At 37.7% G+C, this 21,271-nt stretch overlaps 1 protein-coding gene across 1 annotated transcript in view; it reads left to right on the top strand.

Annotated features, from left to right (window-relative positions):
* FAP (fibroblast activation protein alpha) overlaps positions 1 to 21,271 on the top strand; it is a 71,086-nt gene that overhangs the window by 28,969 nt on the left and 20,846 nt on the right. The window contains 6 exon segments of the mRNA XM_004428261.3: positions 3,104 to 3,148; positions 8,890 to 8,994; positions 9,093 to 9,163; positions 12,005 to 12,058; positions 13,957 to 14,081; positions 18,010 to 18,057. Coding sequence (XP_004428318.2) covers positions 3,104 to 3,148; positions 8,890 to 8,994; positions 9,093 to 9,163; positions 12,005 to 12,058; positions 13,957 to 14,081; positions 18,010 to 18,057 — 448 coding nt within the window.

Here is a 21,271-nt window from a genome sequence, read left to right as displayed (position 1 = left end):
AGATATTTATCAAAATGAAGCCAAATATTCCCATTTTAAAATCAAAAATGGATGACTGAGAACATGACTTGAAATATGAGATCAAATTATCCTGTTATCCTATTATCTTAGGAGAGTGTTCCATACTGTGCTAATTTTAGGGAGAAAAAACTTGAAAACTAGGCACAGATTTATTGTTGAGTTTTAATTGTTTTTATCGCTCAAATCCAAACATAATCTGTTGAATTAATGAGTCAGAAAACTACTTCACCAATCTAAAAGCTTTAAAATAAGCCTGTTCATAAGTACTCATATTAGAGACTAAGAAATACGAAATGTTTTCTTTAAATAGGAAATTTGATGGGTACATTTCATGAGACTTCTAATTATGAAGAAATGTTTCATTAAACCAAATATAGAATAAACCTATTTTACAAAGTAAGAACAAAAGCACAGAGCAATCAAAGTAAATCACTAAATTCCATTTAGAAATTAAAACATTATGTTTTGCAAGGGAAAAGTCATATGAATCTGTTTGGAAATATATCAGGACTATAATAGTCAACATTACTCAGGCTAAAAATATTTTGTAAGTCACTACTGTGTCTGGAAGAAGCTTGACTAATTTTGAAGGAATATTCTAGAAGCTTGTTTTTATCTTATTTATATTTTAATATACAAAGCAGAAATATTTTGGCTTTAACGAAGTATCATAGGCAAAAAAATACAGAATAATCTTGGTCATGCTAGTTAATTAGAAATCATTGGCCTAATTTTTGTTGAATCTATGTATTAGAAATTATTGCTTTAAGTTTATTAGTTTAAAACTGCAAGATTAGTCATTTAGATACAAATTTTAGCTCTTAAAACTAGGCACTTAGAAACTGTGACTGCTTTGGAATCTGAAATTCTAATTTGTCAAAATCTGAGACAACTTTAATCTCAACTGACAGAACATGTAAGATGCTCATTCAATGAGATGTGGAATTCCTTGGAATACAAACTTTAGTTTCATGGCCCAAAACAGTGATTAAATTTAGAATACCAGATTTGAATAACCTTAGGATTTCAAAACAACCTTTATTTCAAAATAATCTAATAAATACATAGAACATATTTTCAGATTTAAGAACAACAGAGTGTTGAATTTTCTAGCAACGGTACTCATGATTGGTGTGTGTGTGTGTGTGTGTGTGTGTGTGTGTTGAAATCAAATGACATTTAAAGTTAAGTGACCTGGCAACATTTTATTCATGTTGGGAGTCACACTCAAAATTGGCAATAGTTACTTGTAATATAGCTACATTAATGAGATTTATTAAGAAATTTGTAGTTTGGAGAAGAAATACTTTTCATATTATTCTTCCTTCTCTGAAAAGGAAATTAAAATTAATTTTATCTTTATGGCTAAAAATAATGAACCAAAAAAGTTTCACTATTTTTTCAAGTCTTGTCTTAACTTGTTCTTTCTGAAGCACTGGCCTATCTCTATGGAGAAATTCCAAATTGTGTTTTTAAAATTTATCATTTCTTTGCTTTTTATGACCGTACACTCTCTCATAGATCTCTTTCTCCTTCACTGACTGTTCTTTTCCTTTCCAGCTCTTCTTCTTCTGACTTCTCTAGAAATCTTATTATCCTCCAAGTTAATGTATTTGCAAGGTAGGCTAACTACTATAACAACAACAACAGCAACAAACCCTCCAATAATTCAGTGGGGTAATTCAGTAGAAAATTTTTGCACATTCATGTAACCAACCAATAGTGAGTCCAGGTAAGTGGGGATTGGTGAGGGGTGGGGGATGGAGTGCTCTCCCCCACACATCATTCCAGAGCCCAAGTTGATGGCATTTCTGCTTTCTTCATCCAGTGGCTTCCAAGGCTAGTCCAAGATTATTCAAATCTGAGCATCGACATCCAGCTGGGGGATGGAAACAAGAATGAAGGATCATGTACAAGAGGTTTTTATAGGTTAGGCCTAAAAGTAGCATGAGTCACTTCTGCTTACACACCATTTGTTAGAACTTATCACATGACCACATCCAGTTGGACATGGTGGGGCCTGGGAAATGCAGCCTAATATTCATAGCAAAAAGAGGAAATAGTTGCTGATTATCTTACGGTTTCTGTCACTACTCTCTACTTGCTCCCTTTAGGTGATTTCTGTCTATACCAGAGCTTTCAACTCGCCCCTCAAATTCATTCTGAGGATGCGAACTTTTAAATATCTCTGGCTATATCTTCTCTGCTCCATCCTTACTACGGCTACCTAGATTTGGGTCTTGATCATTCTTTTTTCCAAACATTACAATAGCCCTCCAATTGGTTCCTCTGCCTCCTTCTATCTTAACCAAATCTAATCCTTTCTCTGTATCATATTCACAGTTACATTTTCTAAATGGTGATTTTGAAATACTTCTAAGGATTTACTATAGATGCAATTCAAACTTCCTAGGGTGGCATAAAAGCTTCTCTAAGACCTTGCTGATACGTCAGCATTCTCCCTCATCTTCTAACTCTTTCTCATAGGTGCTCTCCACTCAGCCATGCTCAATCACCTGTGGTTTACTAAACTGGCCTGATCTCTATGCTGCTCATTCTGTCTAGAATATTCCTTCTCTAATTATTTGTCTAGAAAAGCCTATTCATCCTTTTAGGCTTACTAAATATCTGTTCAATAAGTGATTCACTGTGTTATGCTAAAATATACACCAAAGTAAGATTCAGTGCAAATTTTAACATTCCTAGCTACTTCATAAGATGAAGAAAAGAACTGAACCTAAACTCCACTGTGAAATGCCTTTTTACCTGTACAACTCCAAATGCTTGAGTTGTGCCAGGCCTCCATAGATGCTGGGATAATTCCAGTCACTGCCTTATGGAAAATTTAACCAGAATTGTTAAAGGTTTGCAATAAAATCCAGCCCTTAGATTACACATGTGTGTGCAATAGTGCTGTTGTATAAAATTTTGAATATAGTCATCTTAAACTCAAGTGTGAAGTTAGTTGACTAGAAATGGTAAACTCTGACCAGGCAGCTTAACTGGTTCAAATGCCTAGATTATATTTAGGAAAAACTGTCCTCCTAATAACATGCTTGATGTGATCTTTTTTTTCTTTTAGACCCAGGAACATATAGAAGAAAGCAGAACTGGATGGGCTGGTGGAGTATGATTTTGCTATCTTTTCCTTATATTTTAATGAAACTTGACAGATTCTCCGCTATCAAAGGGCTATTTGAAATGTGTCCAAACTGCCACTAATTTTCATAGAAAAAATATCAAGGTAAAAAACACGAAGGAAGATAATTTTTCAAAAGGGAACACAATCTCTAATCTGACTAAAATAATAATAATTATTAGCCACTTGAATCCAGGAAAAGTAAATACATTGGGTATCCTTGGTAATTGAGACATTCTACCTCATAATAAATTTTATATAAACTGAAATGAATAAGTGAATTATATATATATACATTCTAGTTTTTAAGTAAAGTGGTATCAAATGGGAAAATGTGTGTTTTGTTATGGTTTGCGATCATTTATATCTGAATTTTTTGAATAGGTTTATTCAATTATTTATGAAGATTTTTAGTGTAGAAAAAATCATATTTTAGGGAAATATCAATTGTATCTTATATCCTATATGAAAGAATACAAAAAAGGAAAGAAAATAAGTGAATGCTGTGTGGATGCTGCCACTTATCACAACCATATGATTGAATTCAACTAACATTTGGGTTAAAAAAAAAAGGCTACTTCTCTGAGATTTGGACACATGCAAAGAAAAAGAAAACTCCTAGGATCTGGTTTAACACATTAACCCATAATATGAGAACAATAAAGAATTCAGAAGTCAATTCTAAGGTGAAAAGTCTTGTAAAAATTCAAAGTTAAGATGGGTACAGAGAAAGTAAATTGTAAAGTAAAAATCATGAGATATTAAAAAGTCTTTGTTGTACAGTTTTCTGGATGCAGCAATTTTAGTTTATATATATTTACTCCCTGTTTTCAGTGAAAGATACTTTGGTTTTATTTATTAACTAGAGAATAGTTATTACTTTATTAACTATATACAGTAAACGTAAATTGTATTCTAAAATAACAAGGTAACAAGGATAGGAGTGTAATTCAGAAAAAAAGTGGGAATGTACTATTTGAATTTACTCTTTGCCACTGTATAGGAAAAATTAAGAGTATTCAGTGAAAGAATAGAATTTTCTGACTTTTTTAGATTCTGGATCAATCAGAAGCTCACCTTCCAGAAAAGTAATTTCTACATCAGCATTTGAAAACTTGAGAAAAGGAGAAAGTTAACTTGGAAAATCACTCCCATTTTAAAGATTTCCAGTAAAGGATGAGGAGAAGAAAGAATACTCGAAAACTTCCTTTAGTTGTATTCCCCATGATGATAATATAACTAGAGTTATATAAAGTATCATAAACTATGTGCTTTTATAAATAGATAAACAATGATACCAACTATCTTCTCAAAGACATGATCTTAGGAATCCATGTACATTTATTCTGAAAATGCTGCCAGCGTTGAAAACACTGAAACATTTTGGAATGCATCTTTTGAAATCTCCTATTTTTAAGCATCTTGAGGTCAACAATTGTGTCTTATCAATTTTTACAGTCTGTATAGCACCAGCCTTGCAATTTCAGCAAACAATAGCTAGATGAATGGATGAATGAATAAATTCATTAATTGTCTTCTGAAGATGTAAAACATTGTTTTAAATACTCTCAGTGGAGGCACATATGTGTCCTTTGAGGGAAGATGAGGTCCCTACATTAAATGAAAAGTCATGCCAAAATAAATCTGGTGTATAAATGAATTATTTATCTGCAACATATGATTTTGCTGTAGATCATTGTAATATCTGTAGCTTTAGAATTCTATTGGGAAAAATTATTTTTCTTATGTATTATTCTCAAGCTCTTAAAATTTATCCAATAGTCAGTAAAGTCTCTAAATACCAGAAAAGGAATTGTCAAAAACTCTTTGCAATTATAGCTTTCAAAAGTAGGTTCACACTCTCCCAAGGCAACTGGCTTTGAAGAGGACATTCATTAGATTTTATAAGTTCTGATATGTCTTTGGAAAAGTCAGGCCACAACTTTATATAGTCATAATTCATATGTCATAATATGCTGTATAGCTTCCTTTGACCTATAATCAAAGCTGTAACTTAATAAAATTACCCAGAAACAACCTAGAAACATGAATGTCTTTCAGATATTTGTTCAAGTAGTATTTATGAGGTTTTTAGGTAAAGTGTACAAGCTAGTCATCTTAGTATAAATTTAAAGAGTAATTTTAGAGCAGTTATTCCTTTAGAATTTATCAAAGAGATTTAAACTGAAAAAGACCTTGCAGGTCACCTATGAATTAGAAAAGTGAGATTAGATGACTCGCTAAGAGTAATTGACCTGTTAGTTGTAGGCACAGAACTAGCAAATAGTTTCTTGAGAGCTTTACCCATCACGCTTTCCTCCAGCACGAGATATTCAGTGTCTTCACTTGGGGAAAATAGCCTAACTTCTTTGGTATTTGATCAGAAGAATAACAACAAATTCGCAGTAAATAAATTGCTTTTTGCCCTGTAGAGAACAGACAAAAAGAGAAATTTCATCAAAGGATCTAGTATTTAATCACTAAAATTTGGAGAACAAACACGAAAAGCATAATGCTTAGATGGCAAAGCTACATTTAAATTATTTTAAAATAATTAAGCAATACGCTACACCTCCTTTAGGTGGCTGGAAAAATCCCGTGGTTCAGAAAAATGAATTTTCTACTGGATGCCTGAAAGTCTGTGCTTTTGACTAAATGTGGACTCGGATTAGGCCTCAGCCTTAGATAAGTAGGTCCTCAGGTCATTTATCAATTGTGGCAAGAAATTATCTCGTGGTAAATAATCTTACCTTCCAAGTAAAATATTTTAAATGGCTTTGCACATAGATGAGTAATTTCTCAGAAAATCTAAACGTGATAAGGGGACCCGTGAAGAGGCCTTGTTAAAACTGAGGACGACCTAGTCACGTGTGCTTATCTGGGGCCCAGGGTGGCTTGCAGCAAGAAGCGTTTAACTCAGAGTGCATTAGGGACCCAGCTCTGGCAAAGTGAATGCGGAAACATTTCACACTCTCTTTACCTCACCCGAGTTACCTGCGCATCCGAAGCAGCTGTCTTCGACGTGTGCAATAAAAGGGTAGAAGATAACAGTCTTTGCTTAGCAGAAATATTCTTCCTGTTTGCCTGATTCTAATATCTTAAAACATAACACTCTGCCCTGTTATCTTTTTATTTTCCATGGAAATGAAATTTTAAGTTTTAATCTAGAACAAAACCTCTTTTAAAGTTTCTTAACTAACTGCAGATATGAGGAGAATATTTTTTCACTCTGGCACCTTAAAATATTTTGTGACCTCAGTTCCATGTTAGTGGTTAAGACGGCGAGAGCCAGTTTTTTGTCTTTCACCCTTAGAAGTGAGAGGGAGGCATTGTAATGTGGTTACTAGTAAGTATATCATCATTTGGCTGAGAGAGCAGAGTTTCATTCTAAAACGAAAGAATGATTTGCCAGAACTATGCTAATGAAATTCCATCTGCAAAATCGCAAATCAGAATTTCCTGTTCCTGGGCCTCTTGGTCCTCAATTTCATTTAGAGGCATTAGTCTCAATACACAAACTTCTACCAAGTCTGGTCTTATTATTAACCAAACTAATAAGGGAATCATATAAGGAGACAACAGTTTCTCGTTATTCCATTTTTCATTTTGTTAAAGACTTATCAGTTCTGTGCCAAAGTGATAAGACTTCGGACACGGTATTAATTTCCTGAGGCTGCTGTAACAAACAAACTTGGTGGCTTAAAACAAATGAAATTCATTCTCTCACTATTCGGAGGCTAGAAGTCCAAAGTCAACATGTCAGCAGGGCCATACTCCCCCTGAAGGCTCCAGGGAGGAATCTTTCCTTGGCTCTTCCAGCTTCTAGTGGCTCCTGGAATCGTAGGACTTCCGTGGTTTGCAGCTGCATCACTCCAATCCCGGCTTCCATCTTCACATGGCCTTCCTCTCTGTATCTCTCTGTGTCTCCTCGTGTCCTCTTCTCTTCTTATGAGGACACCAGTCATTGAATTTAGGTCTCACCCTAAGCTAATAAGATCATGTCTCGATTCTTACCTTGATTACATCTGCAAAGACCCTATTTCCAAATAAGGTCATTGTCTTAATCCATTTGGGCTGCTGTAACAAAGTACCGTAGGACCGAGTGGCTTATAAATGACAGAAATTTATTTCTCACAGTTCTGGAGGCTGGAAGTCTGAGATCAGGGTGCCAGCATGGTTGGATTCTGGTGAGAGCTCTCTTCCAGGTTGCAGACTGCCAACTTCTTTGTTCTATCCTCACATAGCAGAGAGCAGAGCAGAGGAAGTGAGCTCTCTGGTGATTCGTATAAGGGCACTAATCCCATTCATAGGGGCTCCACTCTTAAGACCTTATCTAATCCTAATTACCTCTTCAAGGCTCCACCTCCTAATACCATCCTATTGGGGGGTAGGGTTTCAACATATGAATTTTGGGGGGATATATTCAGTCCACAACAGTCACCTGTGAGGTTCTGTGAGAAAATGAATTTTGGGGAACATTATTTGGATTATTACAGACACCATATCAAATAAATTGCAGTTTAATATCACACAATCATAATCATCAATTTTATCAAAAAGCATCAAGTATCAGATGACACATGGGGCCCCAATTAAGGAGGCCTACAGAGAGTTCCCCTGCCCTCTTCTTGCTCAAAAGTAGGTCTCAGACTTGATGCCAGCAAGCTAGGTATTTGTAGCTAAAAGATACTGGTATTGTTTTGGTTGTTGTCGCTTGGTCAGTTCTAAAGGAGCTGAAGTCTTGCTTCACAGTCATGTGAAAGCACTCTAGAGCTTTCTCTCACAAGCTAGAGAGAGCTGGTTTGGGATTGTTTATGGGAATATCTACTCTGCATGATGTAGCGTAGCTCTTCCCTCATGTAGGTCTTTCACCACTTTACTGTCATTTCACAACCCAATGACCAGGGTAAAAAAAGAAGCCAACAAATGTAAGATGAGTCTATTTTTTTTAATGACAGAAACTGTTACCTAAATTTGGTGTGAGGACATTTGCAGGATTTTAGTTATCTGCACCATTCAGGATGTTTGAGGCGTGGCTTGCTCTGCTCCAGATCACGCTACAGCTGAGTGTCAGGGACTTCTTAGGTCGTTAAGTTGATTCCCAGCAGGGGGACAGTGGGGGACTGGGAAGAGGTCAGAGTAAGCAATGAGGTCTGCTATGGTCCCTGAGCTCAAGGAGGAAACCTCCCACTTGCTTGTCCTGGCTAACATTTTTTTCTGAGTCCAGAAGTCCCTCCCTATCATTAAAAATTGTGGCTAGCAGGCCATGATATTTTAATCTTTAAAATGTCTTCATTGAATCATTGGCATTAGGTGCTTGGCATCAGACAAATCAAAAATTAAAGGGCTAGGAGCCTTAATGAGAGTTACACTTTGGTAAAATAGCACATTTTGAAGTTGGACTTGGTTAAATCTCAACGTTCATTTGGCATTCTTTTAATTCTATTTCAAATGACATAACATCAGAACATAGAAATTCAATCAAATATAACATGATAAACCCAGGGGTATGTAGTAGCGATCAAGCAGTAGTTGGAATGCGCAAGTGCCTGTTAGAATTACTAGAAAAGCTGTTTATCTGAAAGAATGGAATTTCAGATGTGAGTGATGGAAGGTAGGGGATTCAAGGCATTCTGGTTCCTATTATTATCACTAGACATTGCTTTAAAAAAATCTGTAGTTTTAGTTTGGTTTTTCTTTTGAACATAACCTCTGTTAATTTCTTTCAGTTCTTTGTTTCAACACCAGTTTTCAGCTATGATGCTATTTCATACTACAAAATATTTAGTGACAAGGATGGCTACAAACATATTCACTATATCAAAGACACTGTGGTACGTTCCTTCCAAGATTTATCTCCTCAAAGATCATTCACTTGAGGTTGCTCAAATAACGCTCGGCTTCACACAACATAATGTTTGTCTTTTTATAGGAAAATGCTATTCAAATTACAAGTGGCAAGTGGGAGGCCATAAATATATTCAGAGTAACGCAGGATTCACTGTAAGTATTGCATGAAGCTTAATGCACCATTCAGGTTTTAATTGGCCCTGATGGACGTACAACTGATGCTGCACCAGCTCTTTTCATTAAGAGCATTTTTGCCACTTACTCTATAGTTTAGTTCAGACATCTATAATTTCATTAAGATTCCGTGTTCTTTAATAACTAGTCAGCATGATTTCCTTTTGGAAAGAATATTTAGTAAGTGGTCATTTCTCTCCTGATACTTGGTAGGTAATTATATAAAAAGTATAAAATTTTTAAAATAGTAACTTGTACAGGTAAATTTTACTCTTCAGCATTTGAAGCAATGAGTGACCTTCAAAAGTCCACAGATATGGAAATTTCTTTGTAGTGTCTCACTGTTATATAAGTTGAAGAGTATTATCTATAACATCTATCATTTATTGAGCAATTACTGTGTACCACATTTTGTAAAGTAGAAATGATTATACCAGTTTTACAGAGGAGAAAACTGATACTCAGAAATTTAATTAACATGGCCAAGGCCACATAGTTAGTGGCAGAACTGGGATTCAAACCCAAAACACATTAAATCTAAAGTTTTTATTGTTAACCTCAACATGGGACTTCTTTCTTCCAGTTCTTCCCTTTTCAGTCCATCCTGTATACTGTCCAGATAAACCATCTTAAAATAATCTTTTATGATCAAACTTCTATAATCAAGAATGTACAGTTCCTTTCCCTGACTTCTAATAAAGTCTAAACCCAGGGTACGCTCTTAATGCTCAGAATCCACCCACCGTTAGCTGGAATTCTAGGAGCAAGAGGGGAAGATCAATAGTCTAGGCTCACTGGACTGCTCAGAACCCTATTGCCAATCCATGGAATTTTTTGAATGGTCAGCAAAGGAGTTTGGACATTCTATGGAGCAGCCATTAAAATCGCCAGTGTAGGGGCCAGCCTGGGGGCATAGTGGTTAAGTTCGCGTGCTCTGCTTTGGTGGCCCGGGGTTCACAGATTCAGATCCCAGGCGCGGACCTACACTCGCTTATCAAGCCATACTGTGGGAGGGGTCCCACGTATAAAGTAGAGGAAGATGGGCATGGATGTTAGCCCAGGGCCAATCTTCCTCAGCAAAAAGAGGAGGATTGGCAACAGATGTTAGCTCAGGGCTAACCTTCCTCACCAAAAAGAAAAAAAAGTCACCAGTGTAAGTTAAGTGACAAGATAAAGACAGAGAGGAGATTAATTTCAGGCATAATGTGTTTAGGACATAGAGGAAAACTGAAGGCAGGAAGACCCAGCTATGGTTATAATCTAGACCTGAGGTGATAGAGGCCTGAACTAGAATAATGGCAATACAATATGGACTCTTTGAGAGGAAAGCTATGCCTCCTTTTTCTGCTTCCTTGGCACTTGACATAGAGTTTGACACAGAGGCAGAGTTCAATAAATATTTACTAAACGAAGGAGAGGAAGGGTAGGTAGACGGCAAGACAGATGGAGGCTGAACAAGACTGGTGAATTAGTGGCTGTGAGGGAATAGGGATAGTGGCTTCTGAGGTAAGTGTTAGAGATGAAGACAGTGAAACCTTTGACATAACAAGAAAACTGCAGGGGGCTGTTTGGAAAAGATACTGAGTAGCTTATTCACAGGTGGTTTGGGATAATGTGGAAAAGGCACGTGCAAGTGATGATTGGAGTCAGGTGAAGTTAGTAAAGAAATGCAGAAGGATGCCACTTAAGAAGATAAATTTAATACCAGGAAATAGTTGTATTCCGTTTCGTTTTCTTTTCATTTTGGAGTAACAAGGTTTTTTTTTCTTTTTTTGTGAGGAAGATCAGCCCTGAGCTCACATCCATGGCAATCCTCCTCTTTTTGCTGAGGAAGACTGGCCCTGAGCTAACATCTGTGCTGATCTGTGCTGACCTTCCTCCACTTTATGTGGACGCCACTACAGCATGGCCTGACAAGTGGTGGGGTTGGTGTGCACCCGGGATCCAAACCCAGGCTGCCAGCAGTGGAGCGCATGCACTTAACCGCTATGCCACGGGGCCAGCCCCGAGTAACAATGTTTTTAAGTCAGTGAGGACATAGAAGTACCTGGGCTGCTGAACAGACCTGAGAATTAAAAATTGGTAACCAAACTTTGGTTCTTCTATTCCAAACTTTTCACACCCTATTATGTTCATCCTAAAAAAAAAAAAAAAAGGAAAGAAAGAAAAAAAAAAGACAGTTACTTTTGTGATATTCAGATGAACTCAACAGAGGAGTGAAAATTATGTCGCTAAATTGGATTTCCCACTTCATGGCTATATTAAGACAGGTTAGAACTGGGACCCGGATACGTAAGTAACAGTATGTTTTCTTGTGACTTGGTTTGCATTTGGGTAAATTAACATGCCCCTTTGTGTGGTACCCCAGTGTGGGTGAGTTTCCTGACTTATAGCAAATTTATCTACTGTCAGGGCTTCTGTAAAATAGATTCAAAATGTGTTCAAAACCATAGACAAAATTGAATACTACAGCGTAGAGAAACCAATAAACTGCAAATCTTGAAAAGGAAAAGGGTAATATTAGTCAAATATCCTAGTTTATTTTGTGTGGCTCGTAACTAATGAATTAGAATATAATATATTTATAATCAAAAAGAGCACTTTGCATAATTTAATCTTTCTCCTGTGATTTGAAAGTCAGAGTAAGTACACAAAATTCAGTTATGAACAGCAGGGATTTATGTACATAAGTGGCAATTAATAAATAGTTTCATTAGATGAATGTTGGACTATATTGTTTATTACATCAGTATTAGTACTAACAGTTTTTACACCTTTAGTTATCAATACTTATTTAATAATTTCTGAATACATTTTCAGGTTTTATTCTAGCAACGAGTTTGAAGGCTACCCTGGAAGAAGGAATATCTATAGGTAATTTATGTCAATTCACTCTAATATTTTTATACGTTGATATTTGAATAAAAAAAATCTGTCAGGGTTCTCAGGAGATGTAGAATACTTTTTAAAAGCCTGAAATATAATAAAAATAGTTTATGAATTAACATAAAACATTCAGAGAATGTTATACACCACATCAGTATAAAAAATATACACCCCCAATATATCAGTCAACTCAAAATGTTCGTTTTCAAAAAGAAAAACCAAGAAATTCTAATGCTGGTACAAACATGATACTAAATCCTTCAACTAAATTTAGAGGCAATTGAGGACATTCATTCATTTAACACACATTTATTAAATACCTACTCTTTACTGAGCATTGTATTTTTTCCCATAATGTGTGATTGCTTTTAGTACAGCTCACTTTGATATAAGTCTATTATGATCGAAAGTAACTTATCTCTAGACCTAAATTAGTGTTTAAGTTCAGTCAGTGGTCCACTTGGAGATTGGAACAGGGTCCTCAATAGCCCCTTCTGGGTGTGGAAATAAAAACAATGGTGGGCCAGCCCTGTGGCGTAGCAATTAAGTGCACGGCTCCGCTGCTGGCGGCCCGGGTTCGGATCCCGGGTGACCACTGGTGCACTGCTTCTCCGGCCATGCTGAGGCGGCGTCCCACATAAAGCAACTAGAAGGATGTGCAGCTATGACATACGACTATCTACTGGGGCTTTTGGGAAAAAAATAAATAAATAAAATCTAAAAAAAAAAAAAACAACTATGGTTACCGTGGGCCAGCAGTCTACTATATGCCAGGCACCTTTTTATCTGCTTTACATACGTAATTTTATTCAATCCCCACAACTCTACGAGGCAGATGATATTGTTGGAGTCAAGGTTTGTACCCAGGCATGCTGACCTCAACTCTTTACTTTTAACTGCCTACCTAATGTTTCCAAGATAACACCAAAATATGAACATGAATACCAAGCGTAATGGAGAAAATAAATTTTCCCTCTGCTGCATTCCTCTCTTCCCTCCTGGAGCATGGCTTCTTATCTGTTGGGGAGAATTCCTCTCTGGCTACCCTCTACCATGCCCAAGGCAAGGTCAGGGGCAGCTGCAGAAGGAACACGGCAGTGTGACAGGTAACCTTACCAGCCATAACGGGCCTTCGACCCTGCCCCACCCTGGCATAATACCACCTAGTCTGCCCCAAATGAGATTCTGATTCTGAGGGTTTGGGCAAAGGTCCGGAAGTGTGTGTATTAAAGCCAATCACCCCATTCAGGAACCACACAGAGGGCTCTGCTGAGCAGAGAGTGGGCCCAACGTAATAGGTGCAGGTTGGCTTGTGTAAGAATGTGTGGAGGGAGCATTCCCAGGAAGAGCTACCATGAGCCCAAATTTCCTGCCAAAAGGAATGAAAGACACAGGAGCCACATAGAACTATGGTTTCTTATTTCCAATTTGCTTATTACTATTTTCCCCTTCCAGATATATGATAAGAATAGGGACCCCTTTCTTGGTGAAATGGCCAGATTTTCCTTGCATTTTGCTGTGGGAGTACAAAAAGAGAGATGGGACGATGCACAACTATGCATTGACAACCACTTGTTAAGTGTAAGAGAGTAATGGCTATAAGGAGTGACTCCCTCACTCCCACTTGAGGTGTTAAATATTTCTCCCACTCCAGGAAAACACAGAGGGCTTCTCCCTCAGGATTTGTGCCTTTTTGGGCAAAGATGGACTGAAAATCAGGCTACACCAAAATACAATGATTCCCCTCTACTCTAAGTGACATTGGCATCAGAAAAATAAAGTGGGTTTGATGTCAATATGTAAATTAGTCATTTTACGTGGAGTAGTACATTTTGATAACTACAATCTCAAAATTTCAGTTTAGTTTTATTTTCATTTTCTCCTAGAATTAGCATTGGAAGCTATCCTCCAAGCAAGAAGTGCATTACTTGCCATCTAAGGAAAGAAAGGTGCCAATACTACACAGCAAGTTTCAGTGACTACGCCAAGTACTACGCACTTGTCTGCTACGGTAGGTCATGGACATAGCACAGCCACTACCATCCCACTGCCACTGTCGTAGTCCTTGTCACCACCATCTGATCAATCCTTAGCTACAGGTTATTGAGCCCTAGTTATATGTGAGCATCTTATCTACGTTATCTTATCTAATGCTTATGGAAAAAATGAAAGGAACATAGGAAGGCATTATTATCTCTATTTTTTGCAGTTGAGGAAACAGAGTAACTTGCAAAAAATCCATGCTGCTGGTAAGCATCAGAGCCGGGATGGGAATAAGCATCAGTTACTGTAACTCTCAAGCTCTTACCCACCACGTGACACTGCACCATGACGTTGTGTGCAAACGCTATCTACCAGCTATCTACAGCAGGATTCAAACAATATTATAAAAAGAAGTGTTCTCTGATAAGATGGTTGCTGGACTTCAGCCTCATTTTCCTGGAGAAATGTCAATGTCCTACAGCCAGGGGAAAGAACAATGGCCTAGAAACCTGAGCTCCTTCCCTTGGAGGCCAATAATTCTTTGAAATGTAGTTTCAGTAGAGATGGAAAAGAAACTTTTGTCACCTAGTATGTCCTTTCTAAAATGGAAAACAATAAGTAATTCATCCAAATATTTTTAAAAAATAGGCAATAAAATATACTAAACATTTCCTGGTTGTTTAGGCCATGTGTACGTTTAGTGAATAATTTCTATCCAAATAATTTTATTTTATGCATAACATTTTATGTATATCTTGAACGTGTGGAAAGCAATAAAACAGGTTAGGTTAGGCGATCGGTAGATCATGAGATATGTTGGGGTCTTGGTAGTCATCATGGGGATTTGGAAAACTGACTTGGGAAATATCTAACCCTCCATTGTCTGTCCTGTCTCCCCAGTTAATCCCTGAATTTCCCTGTCAGGGGAACAGAAAACAGAGGGGGTTATAACAAAACACATGCCACTCTCCTGTTTCTGGTATCTACTCCCCATGTAGAGGTGGGCAGCTCACAGAATAAATGGAATCTGACTGATTGAGATCCCTGCTCATTGCAGAGGACCACGAGGTTCCCTTTAACTTCCCAGAGGAAAGCCACCCTGACAATGCCACTTCCCTCAGTCCAGTCACCTGGCCCCAGAACCTGAGCCCCCTCATTTGACTATGAGGAAATGAATAAACACGTTAACCCAAATGCTCCCATCAAACTGACACAAGATGTCGGTTTGATACAACGCCTTCACAAATGTTTGGTCAGTGGCATCTATGAAAAATCAAAAGACTGTTGTTCATGACCATATGTGCTGATTGTGGTTATGGCATTTAAAGGTGTACGTTAAATGTCCCTCTCAAGTTATGTGCAACATTTTTCAACCCACGCTATGTATTTATGCAGCATATATTGTAAGCTTACATGCCTGGAACATAGTATCATTGAACTAAGTGTACTGAGTCATCTGGTTGTCTGTCTTTCTCTCCTGAAGACAAAGGCTACTTTCTTTTAATCTTTATAATCATAAGGCCAAGAAGAATGGCTATTGAACAACAGACATTGAATGTTTGCTGAATGAACATAGGTACTAGAGAAGATCAAAGTTTTGCTGCCTTTTGCAAAGTCTACCAAAAAACTAATTTTTACGCTGATATATTTACTGATACAGACATCAAAGACCCTACACTTACAAACATGGATTTATATTTATATTTACATGCATTAAATGCATTCTGCATTTGTACAATCCTTTAATGCTTTTTGAAATCACTGTATCACTTTTTATATAACTGTCTTCCTAATAGCTACTTGAGCCTAAGTGCCCACTGAAGAGATAAGTGAGTGAAGATTAAGATCTTATCAAAAGTTGATGGAAGAGTCCTTTCTAGAACTTGAATCGCCTGACTTTTCCACACTCACTTTTCCTCGGCAGTATGGTAATTTCCCATTTAGCAAAAAATATACTGTGTGGGAAGCATCACATCGTCTGGTGTTTTTGAAGCTCCAGTAAAATGAGTCACTGAGCCATCATAGGAAAAACCTTGAAATCTTTCCCTTTGGGACTAAGAGTAAAGCCTCATTATGTAACTTCAAAGTCTCCAAGAGAGAAAGTAAATTCCAGATAATAGAATTAAAATAGATAAAAGGATATTGATGATGCTGATGGAACAAAAGCAATGCAAAGGAGAGATTCTAGATAATTGATGCTTATGCCTCTAGGACCACATCCTCGGGCCATTGTGTCAAGGGCAGTCAATCATTAGTTTGTTTCATAGTTTGGGCACAAAACATATGACAATTGTCACTAGTGGAATTGCACATCCATGAAAATTCCATAGAGCGGATGCTGATTGACTAAAGTCTAGAAATTTAGATCCATGTCTCATTTCCTTACATTCTAACCCAAAATGTGATGTGTGCTTTCCCTTTTAATAACTTTGAAGAAAAGCTGACCAAAATGAAAATCTCTGAAATTAAATTCTATAAAATTCTGAGAATCCACACAACAAAGAACTGCCAGTTTTTGAGGGAGCCTAATAAATAATATCCCTTCTCCTCACTCCCAAGTTGGACTGAGGAGTCAGGCAGGAAATCATTATATTAGTTTTATTATCTTTTAGTTCGAAAATGTGGCTAAGGTGTGGGCTTCCTAATATTGCACCCTGGAACTACAATTACTCACACAAATATGGGTACAACTGGACAGCCACTGGCTTCTCCTGTGGGGCCTGGCACTGTCATACTTATAGCAGTGAGGAACAGATCAAAAGCCTGTTCTCCACAGGAAGAAAGAAGCCAGGAACAAGGCAGAAGGAGCTACTCATACCCGGGTCTTCTCAGGACTCACCAGAAAGGTCATTCCTTCTCCGTTTGCTTGAGACCAAGGGTGCTACTCTGAGGACACTCCCTCCACATAGAAGGAAGCATCGGGAGTACAAATGAACATTGACTCCCAACCTGCATGTTTGTTACTTTTAACCCATTGACTACCTGAGCAAATTTATCCTTTAAAAGTATATTTCCAGGTATTATTTTACTCTATAGTTCAAGTAAGTGATAGATAATTAGCGTTTGATTATTTCTAGATCTTGTTAAAACAGCCACTTTCTGCACAAACATTTCTCCAGCTGCTGAGAGTGCTGGTGGCTGAGCCCCCATTCTGGAGATTATTCTTATCCTAGGCCACATCCAATGACCACTCCAGTCTGGGGTATAAAACCTGGCCCCGTTGGTCCCATCCAAGGCAATTCTGCAGGCCGTCCATCTCCAGAGTTCCCTATGGGTTTGGCTGATGTCTGTGTTGTGGCTGTACAGAGGCCCACCCTCCTTCACTGCCCCACCCTTCCTCTCCTTCCCCCATGGGTGTGCCTCCTAATATCCACCCCAGATAAACTTCTGGTCACAGCACTCCTTCTGGGTCTGTTTTTTGGGGAATGTGACCTGCTGCAGCGTATTTGAACAGGGAACATATTCTATATAAATGTATTTCTGCATATATTAATTACATGAAAAAAAGACGCTGGGTTCTACCTACTAAAATAAACTGAACATGGAACGAAGAAGCCAGATTAAAAATACAATCTGGGTACCAGTGAAGGTTATTTGATAATAATGACACAGCTAAAACTGGCCCAAATAACATGACATCTTCCCAGAAGATGTCCCATTTATCCCATATATCTGGGGTCCATTTGTGTAATTAGATCCTGACTATTCAGGAGCACTCTTGGAAAAGTGCACAAGCAGCTCTTCTCTCATGTCTGTTCTTTGATTGGATTCTGATCTCGTGTGTTGTTTAAATGTGACTTAAAAGGCGATATTTACTTCTCTGCGGAAAAAAAATAGCTGCCAAATTAAAAGATGTACTTGAGGTTGACGCTAATCACAAATGCTACCAGCAGTTGTTATTGCAAACGGTGTTATTTTAAAACTAAGCCACGTTTTTGTTTTCATCCTGTGCACAGGCCCAGGCCTCCCCATTTCCACCCTTCACGATGGCAGAACCGATCAAGGTACTCTCTCTTGCATGCTTTTGTCTTGTCTAAAGAAATCCTGAACTCTCAGTGACACTACACCGGAGGAAGCAAGACAGTTTCCCCACACCAACAAGGGGAACTATGATGGAATCCTGTTATCATATAGCTTATTATGACATAGATTTGGATATTCTTTGAGTCAAACCCAATCACATGAAATTTAATAATTATTTGCAGTAAGAATCTAGCATATCACAGATAAGTTATATCAGAGGGATAAATCCTGTCTTCCCTAATCAGCCTTATAAAAAACAAAGCAGCTTAGAATTAGAAGGAAACTTAGGATATTTAGTACTACCTCCTTCCCAAGTAGGAATTCCTGTTTTTTTGTAACATCCCAAACTGGAGACAAATTCCAGATATAACTCCAGTTCATGTTAACTTTTTTGTTTTAACAGCTACATCACACTATTGCCACATATGAAAGCCTTGAAATTTGGAGGTTCTTTCCATTTTCAACTGCTATTGAGACAGTCCTCCATTCCGTATTTGCGATATAGGTTCAAAATAGTTCACAGCTCAAAGACGACTGTTTTTGCTCTCGACAGAGTTATCCAAGTGTGTAATCGCCCTGATACTCTTCCTGCAGTTCTCTGTTATCTTTTGATTTACTATTAAACAGCATTAGAGGGTTGAAGTTGGTGGAGACTAGGAACAATGCGGGACTTCAACACTCGTGCCTGCGATCATCCCTGGACAGCTTTGGTGACAGGTCAGGAGACTGCTTTGGGATTAGTTTGGCTGCCAGCTCAATGGCTCAAGAACAGGTGAAAATAAGGTAATGAGCAAAAACAGAGTCAGCTCAGGAGCTCTGGACAGGACAGGCTTCATAATAATGGGACTGTGAATTTAGTTTCACTTGGAAGATTTTTTTACCTTGTGTCTGATAATGAAATACTTTTAAGAATAACAGATTGTATTTCTCAATTTGGCTCATCTCAACCTTCAGTGAGAGAAATTTTAAAGCAGTACTACTTTCAAATCTGTAAGCTTTTGTTGTAATGGAAATCACCATAAATGTATAATTCCCATTTTATCATGACTGCAAAATAAAGGTCAGCTTTCCTTTTCCTATAGCATGAATTTCCACTTTCTTACTATCCTTTTCACATTCCTGCCAGATACCAATTTTTGTACTGCTTGCAAAGCTTTATTAGTTCACCCAGTACTTACAAAATAGGTACAGTCTTCGTGTCACTTTCATATATGTCGTATGTACTTATATGTTTTCTAACTCATGAAATAGACTACAAATCCCTTTAGAGCACAGTTTTGCAAACTTGCCTGACGATGAATTCTCTGGAGATATTTATTACAAATACAGATTCTCAGGCCCTCCCCAGAGATTCTAGTTCAGTAGATCTTAGATTGCGCTAGGGAATCTGTATTTTTAATAAATGCCCAGACAAGTTTTGAGCTGGGTTTTAGAGCGGATACTGTGTCTTCTATTTATTTGTACTATTTTCACCCATTTTCCATTGCATTTGATGCAGCAATCTTCATTCAATAAATATTTATTGAGCACCTACTGCATTGTCAGCCACTGTGCTGGATACTAGATTCTTAAAATCAACAGATACTGGGTTAGACATTGTCTGTGTCCTCAAGGAGATTATAGATCAGTGGGGAAAGCAAACATGTGAATGGGCAGTCCCACTGCAGTGGGGTAAAGTATTAAGATAGAGGAAATAAGGCATGAAAACACATAGGCAGGGCACCTCATCTGGGTTTCTTGGGTTGGGAAATGTTTCGTAATGATAGCTACATCAAACTGAAGACTCAAAAATGAAGGAGGGATTGATGCTGCTTGGATGTCCGAGTTGGTCAAGTGGATCGATATTGCTGCTTTTTACTGAAGGAGGAGATTCACTGTGGAGAGACGGTTTTTGGGGAGATGATGAATTTTGTTTTGAATGTTGAATTTGAGGTACTGATGAGATAGCCAAGTAGAGCTGTCCTGGAGTGATATAGTTTTGGATTTGGATGTTTGAGGATTAGTTTGGACTGAAGATGATGATCAAGAAGTAATTTGTTTATGAACGACATGGGTACTAAGGCCATGGAAGTGAATGAGATAGCAGAATGGGAAAAATGAAGGTGGGTGATGGTAGTGGAGAGTGAGCGTGGAGAGTGAGCCTAGAATAAAGCTGTGTGATTACCAAAAAGACAAGACATAACAAGTGTTGGCAAGGAAGTGGAGAAAAGGGAATACTTGTGCACTGTTGGTGGGAATGTAATGGGTGCAGCCACCATGGAAAATAGTATGGAGGTTACTTTAAAAACTAAAAATAGACCTACCACATGATCTAGCAATTCCACTTTTGGGTATTTATCCGAAGAAAACGAAACACTAATTTAAAAGATAAGTGCACCCCCATGTTCATTGCAGCATTATTTACAAAGCCAAGACTTGGAAACAGCCTGTGTCCACCAACGGATGAATGGATAAAGAAAATGTGGTATATACAAGTACACAATGAAATATTATTCAGCCATAAGAAAGAGTGAAATCCTGCCATTTGTGACAACATGGATGGACCTTGAAGGCATTATACAGACAGAGAAAGAAAAATACCATATGATCTCACTTATATGTGGAATCTAAAAAAACACAACTGAGCTCATAGTTACAGAGAACAGATTGGTGGTTGCCAGAGGAAGAGGGTCAGGTGGTGGGTGAAATGGGTGAAAGAGATCAAAAGATACAAATTTCCATTTATAAAATAAATAAGTCATGGAGATATAATGTACAGCATGGTAACAATAGTTAACATTGTATTGCATATTTGAAAGTTGCCATGAGAGTAGATCTTAAATGTTCTCATCACAAGGAAAAAAAACTGTATGGTGATGGATGTAAACTAGACTTATTGTTGTGATCATTTCACAATATATAAAAATATCAAATCATTATATTGCAATCTGAAATTAATATAATGTTATATGTAAACTATACCTCAATAAAAAAAATACCACGTGGAACACCAACATGAGAAATAGAAAGAGAAAAATGAGCTGTAAAGGAGACCGAGAGGGAACAGAAGGAGGAGGACAAACATTGAGAGTGTGGTGTCATGGAAGGCAGGGGAGGAGAGGATCTCAAGAGAGAGGGAGTAGTCATCTGTGTTAAGTGCTTCAGAGAGCGAAGTGAGACTTGCTCTAAATCAATGCACTCAGCAAGAAGGAGATT

Source organism: Ceratotherium simum, chromosome 9, assembly GCF_057802395.1.
Source record: "Ceratotherium simum simum isolate JZ-2026a chromosome 9, ASM5780239v1, whole genome shotgun sequence".
NCBI lineage: Eukaryota > Metazoa > Chordata > Mammalia > Perissodactyla > Rhinocerotidae > Ceratotherium > Ceratotherium simum.
This window is presented reverse-complemented; position numbering and strand designations above follow the sequence as displayed.